The sequence below is a fragment of the Pholis gunnellus genome, assembly GCF_910591455.1.
Source record: "Pholis gunnellus genome assembly, chromosome: 12".
In the NCBI taxonomy this organism is placed as follows: Eukaryota; Metazoa; Chordata; class Actinopteri; order Perciformes; family Pholidae; genus Pholis; species Pholis gunnellus.
In genome coordinates, this window is record NC_136539.1 from 13,660,158 (window position 1) to 13,673,503 (window position 13,346).

The 13,346-nt window shown below is 41.3% G+C and overlaps 1 protein-coding gene across 1 annotated transcript; it reads right to left on the minus strand.

The window, feature by feature from the left end:
• Positions 1 to 83: 83 nt before the first annotated feature.
• ttc21b (tetratricopeptide repeat domain 21B) lies at positions 84 to 12,340 on the minus strand. Its single transcript, XM_079169825.1, has 29 exons — positions 12,200 to 12,340; positions 11,898 to 12,027; positions 11,677 to 11,787; positions 11,410 to 11,576; positions 11,148 to 11,270; positions 10,755 to 10,912; positions 10,056 to 10,140; positions 9,829 to 9,927; positions 9,512 to 9,704; positions 9,301 to 9,398; positions 8,803 to 9,003; positions 8,416 to 8,545; positions 8,176 to 8,333; positions 7,671 to 7,895; positions 7,264 to 7,502; positions 6,757 to 6,829; positions 5,118 to 5,228; positions 3,732 to 3,870; positions 3,347 to 3,453; positions 3,064 to 3,252; positions 2,752 to 2,862; positions 2,567 to 2,648; positions 2,314 to 2,464; positions 2,072 to 2,233; positions 1,776 to 1,971; positions 1,238 to 1,462; positions 950 to 1,070; positions 789 to 856; positions 84 to 707 (listed from the first exon to the last, which is right to left on the minus strand). Exons 1-29 carry the CDS (start codon positions 12,221 to 12,223, stop codon positions 630 to 632), a joined length of 3,954 nt encoding a protein of 1,317 aa, XP_079025951.1. The 5' UTR covers positions 12,224 to 12,340; the 3' UTR covers positions 84 to 629.
• Between the last annotated feature and the right edge of the window lie 1,006 nt (positions 12,341 to 13,346).

Below are 13,346 nucleotides of genomic sequence, written 5' to 3' on the forward strand. Positions count from 1 at the left end.
GTTTGACTATGTGACATTTGTTTGATGATGTAAATTGTTGAGTCAGAATAACCGTCTTAATCGGGAGAGTTCGTGTGTTTTTTAATGCATCAATTACATTTTAAAAAGCAGGTCAAAAAGACACAATCATATAGCAGAATATTTTTTATTTGATATTTATCAAATATAAGCTTAACACTAACATATATATACATATTTATCTGTATCCTAATCATCACAAAATATTTCAATATCGATTTTTATTCAAATAAACTGTAATATTTTCAAAGACAATGTAAATATGGAATGTATCAAATTAAAAATAGGTTGTCCATTTCAGATAAATAAAGCTTCAACATAAATGTTAGAGACCCCTTGTTTTACGCTCCAAAATCAGTTGACATGTTTAGCTTTTGTAAGAAAAGAAAGACTGCTTTCAGCATGATGTGCCTGAACTGCACGTTTCCCCTCAGGATTGCCAGCAGCAAACTATTCATTTACTCAAATTTACATAGCAAGGTTTTTAAAGAAGTTTTTCGCAAAGAAATATTTATTAAAAAAATGTATTGCAGAAACATTGGCTTCATCTCTTTCTCTGTCTCTCTCTCTTTCTCTCTCTCACACACACACACACACACACACTTCCAACACTAAGTTCTCAGGGCAGCACGAGCTTTGTCCAGGATGTCCTTTCTCATTCTGGGATAATTTGGATGAGCAGCCAAAACCTGTGGATGGAAGCAAAGATTATTCACGGGATAAAAACAGGATCAAATCTCTAAATCTGTGAACATCCACTGGTGTCTCACCTTATGACACACATCTATGGCATCAACATGCCTCTTTGCTTTTAAGTAGTTGAAAGCCAGCTTGTATCCTGAAACGAAAAGAGACATGTTGCATGTTGGAAATATAATTTTTAGAATCCATTTTTTTCCGTATAAATAGAAATGGATTTTGGCTGACATACCAATAGTTGGGTTAGTTCGATTTCCATATTTCCAAGCCAGTTCATAGTTGAGAGCTGCATCACGGAATGCCTGCTCTTTTTCCATTATGTAGCCCAGATATTCATAAGCCTTACAGCATGACTGTGGAAAAAAAGTGCAATTATTATCACAAAGAAATTTACATGAAAGACAGCCTCTACATTACATAGTAACGCAAATTTTCAGAATAAGGGGAAAATGTTCAGTGTGAATTGGACCGCCTTGTAAACCACATAACATTCAAACATTGACAATATTTTCCGACTGACCTTGTTGTGATTGAGGCACCTCTTCAAGAGGTCCCCGGCCATGTCGTACTTCCCCAAATGGATGTAGATGTCTGCCAAGAGCAGCCAGCTCTTCTCAAACTCATCGGCGTCAACAAGGCTCCAGTTCATCTTAGCTATGCGCTTGAGCTGGTTCCTGGCTCGGGGAGTCTGTTTCAGCATCATATAAGCTGTCGCCATGGCCAACAGTGCCGGTACGTGTTCTTTCTGAATTCGGCCAAAGACTCCTGGTTAGACAGGATCAGCCTGAAAGCACCTCCCCCACTATCCCACTTCCTTTTGTTTACACCTAAACCAAACCGACGTCACTCTCAGTAGTCTTTACACAGAACGGTTATACACCTGTACAAGCAATGACTATACTATACCTACTCCATTAACATTCAGCCTAACACAGTGTAATGTGCAGTTTATAGAATGACTGACATTAAGAGGGAGCCTGAATTAATGCACAGCTCCCGGTGTGGGTGTATTTACACAAGAGAGTACTCTAACTGCACACCAAATGGGGTTTACTTACTTCATTGTTTGCAATCTCTGTGAAAACACCAAGGGCTTTCTCTACATTGGCCTTCTGTTTAGTGGCCAGAAAGCAGTAGTTCTCCAGGATGCGGAGCTGTGTGTGTCCTCCTGATGTCTGAGGCTTTAACTCCTTCAGCAGCTTATCCGCTGTTCTCACAGCAAGCTGCTCTGACTCCTGCTTCTCCGTGGAGGTCCTGGTGAAAGAAAGAGGTGAGCATTAGATGGAAGTCTGTGGATTTTAAACAAAAGAAGATATACTGTATAGATTTTTAGTATGCTTCTGCTGCCACTCACCCAACTTCACCATCTAAATTCTCAAATACTTCTCCTCCCATGGTGTCATTGTCAGGGTTTAGGTAGATTTCAATCATGTTATACACGGCATTTTGACCCCAATCATTGTCTTTCCGTGCTTTGTTGAAGTGCCGCAGAGCATCATTAGGTTCTCCTGTGAACCTGAGCAGCAAGCACAAGTTGAGCCACAAATCTTAAAACAGATTTCACCATTTTTCGAGCAAACGCTCCTCCAAACTTACCAAAGATAAAGTCCTTTGCAGTAGTTGAACCCAGGGTCAAATTTAGTCCTGGAAGAATGTTTTTCTGCCATATCAAGAAATCTGGGCACTTCTTCCAACTTGCCGGCCCTCCTCAACAAGTCAATGAGACGTGACAGTGTTGGGTAGTTGTCTGAAAGCAACAGGTGTAAGTTATTACGCTTAACATTTAGAAAAAGGTCAAATCGTCAATTCACATTTACCGCAAATGTTTTGAAACGTGGCCCTAATGCACCTGGTTTGCGCTCCAGAAGTTGTTGAAAGTGGAAGACTGCCTGCTCATAGTCTTGCTTCCTAAACATAATGTCAGCCATCATCTAAGGACAAACATATGGAAGAAATGACTTCTAAGAATACGTTCCAAAAAAAAAAGAAAAAAGGTTACGGTCAAAACTGTGGTGAAGGACAGACAAAACAAACCAGAGTTGCATCTTCGTTAAACTGGTCAGTCTTCAAAATGATGCTGCACTGCTCCTGGCAAGCGTCGACCTCATCTAGAGTAAGGTACAACCGGGCCAACTCCAGCATCACCTAGGAAGAGCGAGCGCATTCACTTGAATTTATGTGACAACAGTCTTGGTGGAATAATGTAGGGTGGATAAATCAGACTTTTAAATCTAACTATCAACAACTAACATCACAAACACAAGCACCAGACTCTAAAAGATCCCAGTGCTTGTTAACCACAGCTGCAGTGAGTACACAGGACGTTTTTGATTCGGCTGCACTGACCTTGCGATCAGTCTCACAATACACAAGAGCTTCTTTGTAGAATTTGACTGCTCTCTCATAGCCCCTCTGACTTGTGTAGTGTTTAGCGATCTCAGCGCAGATCTCGGCAGCAAGCTGTTTCTGCGTGGGGACGGCGTCAGGCTGCTCCAACTGCACCCGCTTCAGCACCTTGGCCTGCACATCCCGGGCCTATACGGAGCAAAAAATGCAACTAATCAACAAAAAGATTTCATACAAAATGGGAAAAGATGACAAAGAGAGCCACGTGACTGCAACCGCTTACTCTTTGTAGGGAAAGTAAAGCTTCCTCATTTTTGTCAACCTTATTTTGGATCTTTGCCAACAGGACCAGATAGCGGCAATCATCTGAGAGCGCAAGCAGTTCATTCACTTGGTACGTTCCAGGAAAAAAAAAAGAAAGAACAATAAGTCAAAAAGGCAACAAAACAATGGTTAAGGCTACAAACGTAGGAATATGCTTTGATTAGCTTTACAGATTCAAAGCAGTTTACAATAGTTGCTGATATTTGTTTCCATTTTTGCATCAAGTTGTTTATACTCAAGCAGTATTTGCCAGCGCACAAACTATCATCATGACTAGATTCTCTTGTGGTGTGTTTGACGTCAACACACTGTGTGTGGGTGTAATACTGTGACGTCTTAAGTACCTGGCTCATGGGCCAGAGCTCCTTGCAGGACTCCCTCACAGCGCTGATATTGCTTCATCTTCATCAGCAGCTCCGCCAGGTCGTAGCGGAGGAAGTTCTGCTGCTCCGTCTTCAGGGCTGCCTCGTAGTAATTTATTGCCTGTGTAACAGCAGCCTTGTGTCAACACCGTTCTTTTTCTGTGAGTGAATCGTGTGTATCATTCTTTAACCCTTCTGTTATGTTCGTTTCTTAGGTACAGCCATGATGTTCGCGGGTCAATATGACCCGGTGCATGTTTAATCATCCAAAAGTTGTCAGAAACCAAAAAATCCTAATAAATATAGTTTGTACCTCATCACCATCACCCTTACTAACAATTCAATCAGTATTTAGTGGAATGAAGTTATTCACCCCTCCATAGATCATAGTTCAATGAGGGTAACTCACTCGTTTTAATGAAAAATACAGTGTGTGTGTGTGTGTGTGTGTGTGTGTGTGTGTGTGTCTACACAGCACACGAGTGACATGTCGTCGGTGTGCTTTGTGCTAATACATGTTGCCACTGTCTTTATAATATTTTCGGTATACGTGTGTTGGGTGAGGATGAACACTGTATTTCACAATTTTTTGACACAAATGTCTCGCTTGGAGGAACAGATATATCAGTTTCCTCATCTGATGGTTCATAATCAGTAACATTGTAATCTGAATTGACCTCAAGATGGTCTTCATGTTCAGACACATCCTCCTCTATTTCACTGTTGTGATCAAGGATGTGCTCCAGAGCCTCAAGGCCTGTCATCCTTTTGTTTCTGTTGCTCATGCTGTCCTCCAGTAAGCTACTGTGTTGCATGTATCTGCAGAGTGTAATGTTGGTAGGACTCCCAAGCAACCCTTTCGTATGTTTCTCCCCTCTCCTGCTAAGTGTGGGCGGAGTTTTCCCCGCGAGAAAAAAAAAGGTTCTCGCCAAAATAGTATCTTTCTCGCACAGGTGCGGTAGTGAGACCGCACGTGTGTGTGTGTGTGTGTGTGTGTGTGTGTGTGTATGTGTGTGTGTGAAATGGGGTGAAACATGTTGGGAGGAGTAAGAGATACTTTGTCTCACATTTTCAAAGAAAGAAATGGTCTAAACTTGACCCTTCTGACCCCTTATAGCCTCCACTTTCACTGCTGGGTCAAATTGACCCGAACATCATCTCTGTTATATAAACCTGCAGGGGGGGGGTTGCACATACATGATATTTTTTATTTAATTTTTTCACGTTGATTACCCTAATTAAGGCAAGCAGAAGAAGTTTCATACAGAAAAAGTACTTTAAAATATTTTTTCTAGATTTTCAAACTTTGAAACGGGTCAATTTGACCCGCAACATAACAGGAGGGTTAAATGAGTGTCCAACACAAACCTTCATGTAGTTATGAGTCTTGACCAGGGCTTTCCCAATTTTGCTGGCTAAAGCACCATCTTTGGGGTTTTTCTTCAGAGCCTGCTCGTAAACATCGATGGCTTTCTCAGGCTGAGGATAAAAAAAAAAAAAAGAATCGCATGGTAAGTGGTGTCACAATTTGTTGTCGGTTTTGTAAATATTATTCAGGATGTCTATAACATTTCCTTATTTACAATGTCCTTGTGTTGTGAACATGCCGTACACAGGCTAGGATTAAGAGCTGTTGGGAACGTTGGATAAGATACGACTTCCGAGTTGAGTTGGGAAGATCTATTTTAGCCATGAATGACGCCATCTTACCTATCATCACAACCAGAGTATGTGTCAACATGCCTGACCTTAGGAGGCTCGCCTCGCCTCCGTAAAATCATGCATACCTCCTCCTCTTTGACTTGATCTCAGACCGACTCTACTCACTTCAATGCAGGCACAATGTGTCCCACTTGTTGAACAACTTTCTGATGAGATTTTGTTTTGTGAGTGTTTTGTCATTTGTTACGAGTATAGGGATGAGAGGACGAAATAATCATTATATATATTAATAATAGTTTCCTCGTTTTTAGACCCTATATAAAATATTGTTTTACAATCTCTTACTGACCTAGTAATACCTTGTTTTAGTTGTTTTGTTAAGCTTCTGTTCAAAGGTGGTGTGCTGCTCATGATCCCCTGTGAACTGCCATGCAGTGGGTGGTTTTAAAATATTGTTTGTATTGTTTAAAAGATTTGTATCTAGTCCGAGACATAGCTGTAAACACAAGAGTGAAGGGAGAGAGCAAGCAGTTAAAAATCCTGCTTGCTGTTGCAGTTTGCTCTCTCCCTTCACTCTCAACACATTCTTTTCCAGGACATTTAACTTCTTCTCTCATAGGATATACCTTAAGTTTATGTTTATTTAATGTCCGGTGAGTGTGCTGACGAATTACGTTGCTCATTCAGTCACTGAGATGCTCATGCTATCTGACGATAAAAGATGGGGACACCCTGTCTCTAAACAATGTTTAGTGAATTCTAGATTGATCTTGTTTCATGACGTGACCGGTCAGTTTGATAGCTCACTCCACCAGAAATGTGGTCAATTTCCAGGCCTGTCGTAAATGGGCTGCTCTTTTAAAAACATGTGCAGTAGCATTGTGGAGCATTTTTTATATTTTATGGAAAAACTTCCCCAAAACTATTCGGTTCCGTCATACTAAGAGGGACATCCTGTGTCCCATTTAGACAGTAATCATCCCAGGTAAGACTTTGGCGATGGTCTTCACGACAGCTCCAACACAGCACAGCGAGGCTCCTTTACATGAACGTTAAGAGCAGGAATGTAGAAGTATAATACAACTCACAACCGTAGTGACATTCCACTGCACAGAGGCTACACATTTGTGTGACACCACAATTTATAATCTCTCCATGAAGGACAATTTTTCATTACACCTTTGAACTTTTTGAAAAAGGTATAAAAGACCTAAATAAAACTGGGATTAGACATCACAATAATGTGGTCATTGGAAGCACGTAGCACCTTTAACGCCGTTCTAAGTTCTAGGCCAATATCCATAAACATCTCATAAGACACAGATGAAACCCGTCTCCCACTTACTTCTTGAATGTGCATGAAGGCATCACCTAGTAAGAGATATGTGTGAGGGCTGGGCAGCTTCTCCACCATTTCTCTGGAGAAAAGACGAAGATACCACATCACATATGGTGTACTTCATTATGTAGACATGCAGTATGTCTCTGCTGCTCTGAGGTTCCGTCACGCTCTCCTACATCTTAGCTGTTGATACAAGTAGCAGCAGAGACCAGCAGAAGACTGAAGGCGACTGTGCACGTTTCATCTTTACTGGTCGAATGGCTTCAGTTAAGTTTTTATTGGATTTACTTCAAGCTCGTGGTCTTCTAAAGCCTACTACAGACACAGCTGGATGAAATGTTGGTGCACTATGGCTGAATATCCTAGAGTCATCTCTTTAATTAAGTTTCAGCCATTACCATTCAGACAAACATTTACAAAGCATTAGGTTTCAAAGGCGCTCCTATGTTTACTACTATCAAGATGTCAGTTAGTGTTTTTTGTACATTTGGATCCAGATGTATTGCTCACCTGTAACAGCTTGCATACAGACGTTTCTCTTTCCTGTGGTTCAGATATATGTATGCCATTTTCTCCTTGGCTTGGATGTAGTAGGGCTGCTCAGGGGTAATGTTTCTGAGCATACTCAGTGCCAGCTCGGTGTCACCCCGCAGCAGGGCCAGGTCCGCATTGGCAATAGTGACACGTAGCTCCTCAGGGGTTCCCGAGAACTCATTGATTGCATCCTGCATCACCTTTGCTGCTTCATGCTGAAGTATTAAACCCATTCATAAGTGTATAACAAGTTTTCCTATAACAAATTTCCCCCTTCAAGGCCAGTACATTGCTTCACATCAACCATAAAGATCAAAAGAGCACTTTAAATCAAGCAGGATTGCATCATGTAAGCCTTGTTATATCAAAACTCAAAATGTTACCTGTTCTCCGTTGAGCCACAGGGCCTCAGCTAACTCCAAGAAGACAGAAAGGCAGTCGGCTGGACTCAGCTCAATCTTCTTGTTCTTGGATTTGGACGAGGATCCGGCTCTGCGGACACCTGGAAGACTCATGGCCATCTGCAGTGTCTGAATAGCCTCTGTCAGCTCACCCATTTTCTTCTTAGCCTGAGCATTGATCAGGTGGTACAAGGGATGTTCTCGGATCTGAAATGGGCAAGACGTCACAGACATGCGATCCGTTGTAGTTAACCAATTTCAGGTTGTTTAATTCTGAGTTCCTGATTGTAGCAAGAAATGCAACTTTCATCTTCCTTTCACCTGCATCCTTTCCTGTATTACTATGCCCAACTGAAAATTACAGAAAAAGGCGGCAGAGCTGCAATGTATTTGTGCATTTGCCGTGGGTCAAATAAGAGCCTGAGCGCAAATTGTCTAGTAAACGTTTAGCAGGCAATAACACTGTCCATGCTGATGGTTATCTTACCTCAAAGTTATGGCTGAGGCAGAGCTCAAGAGACTGGGAAGACAGTGAGAAGTTGCCCTGCAGCAGATGAATCTGTGCCATTAGCAGATGAGCATCTGCATAGGAAGGACACTGGTCCAGACAATGCTGTAGACTGCTCTGAGCAGCTTCAATGTCACCTGAACGAACACAGAAGCAATGCAGATTAATAAAAGCATTTGCAGAAGAGAAACCAAAACATATTTTGAATGCAGTGCTCACCAGACTGATATCTGACTTTGGCTAGCAGGAAGACCCCTTGGGGGAGACCAGGCACAATCTTGACCACAGTATCCAACAATGTGGCACAGTGCTGAAGCTGAGGAGCAGGAGGCTGGCCCTGTGCTGGAGGCTAAAACAAGAACAGTCAAAGTTGTATTTACTGCAGAGACTCTCAAACGTTTTGTGGTGAGTTTCACCACAACAGGATGCATATCCTTATATATACTTTTCCCAAATGTGTGAAATAAAGAAACAAAACATTAGCAGCAAAATAAATATATAAACTGACTGAGGTTCTCTTGCACTACCCACATTTAAGGCTCAGAAATTACATAGACATTTAAGGACCAACAAACAGCCCATCATTGGTGAATCTCCCAGTTGTACCTTAGCAGGACACAGTGCAAGATACTCTTTGACAATCTCCAACAAGAAGTCAGGGTTCAGCTTCTCAAAGTACTCCACTCCCAGAGGCAGACCCTGCAGAGTGGAGAAGTGTGTGTCCACTGCATCATTCAGCAGATTGGTCACCTCTTCCTGGGAGCGGCGCTTCTTCACTGCCAGTACGGCACGTAGGTATAGTAGCTCCTGAGGGTGAAATCAATTTTTACTTACTGATAGAAGGAGAGACCGAAGATGGTTGGATACAAAAAAAAGAGGCAGAGTAAGGTAGCGGAGAGGAAAACCTGACAAGGCATTCTGTTCAAGATGGATCGAATACGCAAGAATAAAAACAGAAAGTCTCCCGGGAAGAATAAGTGAAGAGAAAACACTGTAGACCAGCTGCGGCCTATCCTGCCAGGTGCAACTGCATAGTGCTTTTCAAACAGTTTTGAAAAGCCTAATAAATTATTCTAAACCATGACAAGACATAAAAGACGTTACCCCTGATTTTCCAATAGACTGTTGAATCTCTGTGAGAAATTCTAACTGTTGTTCTGCATCTTCAAGGTGGCCCTCTATCAGCTGGCAACGAATTATACCTGAGAAACCAAAAAAATTAAAGATGTCATATCTTCAGAATGATAAAAAAAAAAATGTATGTATGGACCCAGAGTGTCATGGAGACGACATATTATTAACTGTAAGATGTTACCAGTCAAAGCCGAAACACTTGTCTCATCCAAAGTCATGGCGGTCTTGTACCACTTCATGGCCTCCTTGATTCTGCCCTGAAGCACCATCTGGTAGCCCAACTCTGTGGCCAAGTCTGAGTCCCCTGATGCCACGGAGAAGGCTCTCTCCACCATCCTAAACGTCTGCTCAATCACTTTCTCATTCCGTCCACACTGTGACAAAAAGACCACTGTAAATGCTGAAATTCCAAAGAAGTTAAACAACTCTTCAGAAGTATGAAGGACCAAAAAAATGTGGCATTTAAGAATTTAGAAAGAATTCTGAAAATGGTCTTACAACACGGGTGAAGGCTAGAGACATCCTGTAGAAAAGCTCGGGGTTGTGCGGTTCCAGAATCTCCAAGCTGCTGATGAGGTTTGAAAGCTGCTTCACCGACTGCCAAAGGGGGGGATATAAAAACAGCTTCAGTAAATTGATCAGCAACGCTCCATCATAAATGACAGTATTTATAATGTTATTTTAATTCCTGCTGAATTGCATCCATGTGAAAATCTTGACTTTACCTCAGTAATATCTCCATCTCTGCATAAAGAATGTAGAGCTAGCATCCGTAGGGCCTCCAGGTTATTTTTATCCTTCTGTAAAAGCCTGAAATATAAAACAAGGTGTTGTGAATAAGGTCCATCTGCTACACTTAATAGTACTAGAGTATATGACACTGCTGCAGTACTACGTTGAGCTCCGACACAAATAACATTAAAACTTAAAGGAACTGTGAAGGCCGCCAAGTGATGTAAAGTGTACTTTATGCTCCCTGCACCTCTCCCACTTGACACATCCCAGTGAGGGTACCACAGCGGCTCTAAGGTTGGTGCGACTACAATAATCACTCTTCTTCCTGTTCAGCAAACCTGCAGCAGCGAAGCCTTAGAATTGTGTTAGACTTCTGCACTTTGGCTCAAAGGCCTTTTTATGCAGTCTGACCCTGGCCAAAGCCCAGAAGGGCGAGCACAAACAATGTTTTAATCAGTATGCACTGGTTTGAGGCCAGGCTAGTGTTTCATTTGCACTTGAATGCTGTGCCATTTGTAAAGGCAGGCTGTGTTTTTTTTTTTCTTCTTGCATCCATGGCGGTGATTGCGAATGTTTTTGCGCTTTATGGTATCGCAAGAGACATTGTAACCCTCAGACAGGCTTGTGCTAAGAAAGCCGTGACCCTGTATATGACTTGGGAGAAACCTCCTAACCACCTCATCAATTACCTGTGTGATGCATTTATGGTTTGCTCCCAGTCTTGAAGGCTGAGCAACAGTTTCATCTTCTTGGTGAGGGCAGGCAAGAAGCCAGGGAAGCTAACAATGACTTTGTTAACCATCTCCAATGCTCCGGAGTAGTTCTGACGATATTCATAGTATTGTGCCTAGGACAGAGGAAACATCACTTAAGGCGTATCGTACACCCAGGCTAGCACAAAATATGACTATTCCTGAACTGAAAGATATTTCATATGGTGAATAAAAATAGTAAAAACAGTAAAAAAAACCAGTCAATCAGAAACATATAAAATACTATAAAAGGCATAGGATATATGAGCAATGATATTCAGCTGTGACTGAGGAAGAACATTCAATATGGATTTGTGAGTCCTATTTCACCTTTCCCATCAGGGCAAAAACATCTGCTCTCTCTTTCAGTCCCTCATCGAAGTACTTTCCAGCCTTTCTGGCGTAGGCCTCTTTCCCAGATGTCACATCTATCCAGGCTTTTAGGATCATCCCCTGAACAACAGAAATCATTCCTAGTTTTAAAACAGTGCAAATAGGCGAGAAGCCACGATTCCCCTCTTATCACTACATACAAATGGTAAAGTAATGCTGATGCATTTCTCCAAATTATGCCAAAAAATGCAAATCTCACCTCTCTAGAGCCACTGGAGAGTTTGATCATTCTCTCTGTGTACTCCCTTGCCTTATCATTTCGCCCTAATAGCCAGAGAAACGTCCCCGCATAGTACAGACTCTTGGGAGATGCACTTTTTCGATCCTCTTTGACTTTAGCATCAAGTTCTTGAATGACTTCTCTGTCTGGGAATACAAAGACACTTGAATTTTACCAACAAGTGTGTCCAGTCCTTTGAGCAAAACAATATGTGGCATGACTGAAAAAAGGACTATGCTGGCTTACCTGGGTTTATCTTTTTTTTCTCCGCATAGACAAGAGCCATTAACGTGCAGAGAGACACATCTCGACTATCTCTTAATGTGTCCAACTCTATTGAGGCTTCTGGAATTTGATCTGTAGTAAAATGATGGCAGAGGTGCATGACAGACAGATGGCAAAGAGACAGTCGGGTAGATCTATAATAGCTCATGCTATGCTATTTGATTTGATTCTTTCACGCTCACCTTGCATCAGGGTACCATATGCATGGTAGAAAGTATAGATGGGATCATTGCTGAATTTCCTCTGAGCTGCTGCTGCAGTGTTCACAGCGTGATTGAAATACTTTTCATAGCAATAGCATCGTATCAAAGCCTGAAGAAAGACAGAGTGACGACAATGTACGTGAGGGGTTTATGGGTGGTGATAGCTAGGAACACAAAGCCGCCCTCAGTTACTGCTGCAACCAGTAAACTAAAGTTAAACGGCTTATTGTTAGCGTTATCGTTATCTGGAGCCTTTGGGTTTCTGTATTGTGCTCGCTTACCAACGTTGTCTCTTCATCCTCCATCTTGGCTGATTCGCTTGTGTTCAAACGGCTACAAGTGTAAAAAAGATAACTGCCACTTTACCTTGTCTGTATTGTACTTTAGCATAAGAACGACATTATTGCTGCTTTTTACGTTGTGTTTACGCCATCTTGGAACAACTCCTTCAGCGTTACCCCGGTAACTTAGTAACAGCAACGTAAAATGCCTTGTAATTCCCTTAATATTTCCTCACAGGCTCCACTTCTTCGCTGGCTTCCTGTTTTTTTCTGCCTCTTTTGGTATGATTGGCAGATCCAAACCCCAATTACAGTTTATATTACGTCCAAAGCCTTACACTTTTACTTGGTAAAGTTTATTTGCGCAATGATTTAAAAACAGTGACGGTCTCTCAGCCTGATCGTAGCCTGGCAGACTAAACTCGGGAAATAAATAGGTTCCTACATATTCGAGCTAGTGACGCCTTTGTATCTCCAGGTGGCGCAGTCATCCTTTTTAAAATGTCACACTACTACTACGACTGATAATAATACTAATAATAATAACGACAATGATAACAATCATATTAATCATAATAATCATAATACTACTAATTATAGTTATACTATTAATATTATTAATAATAATAATATTTATCATTAATATTATCATTATTATTATTATTATTATTATTCAGATAGTGCTCTAAGGTAAGGACGAGTGTAAGATAAGGGGAGTGGTTATAGCCAACAATTGAATTAATTGGTGGATTTTATCATGTGCCATGATTTTATAAGACAGCAAATCAAACTGCCAGGGCATTTGAAGCAACAAGCAGAACAAATATTGCACATTGAGGTAGGTTACATCTACTTTGAATATATGGAAATTATTTCAGGGAGCTCACTGGCTTGGGTTACACCACCATAACACTCACGGAGTTTGGATTATAGTGGTTATATAGGCTATTGTTAGCTTGGCCCACTGCTTGCCTACACAGTTAACCATCCTTAGTATAGGAAAGACATTAATGTCAATATCTTATCTCATTTTCGTTATTTTGCAATGTCAATTATATTATATGAACAACAAAACAACAACATTTGCGCAACTTAACTTATAGTTTATCATCTGCATTGGAAGGATATTTCCATCCTGTCAGTAATT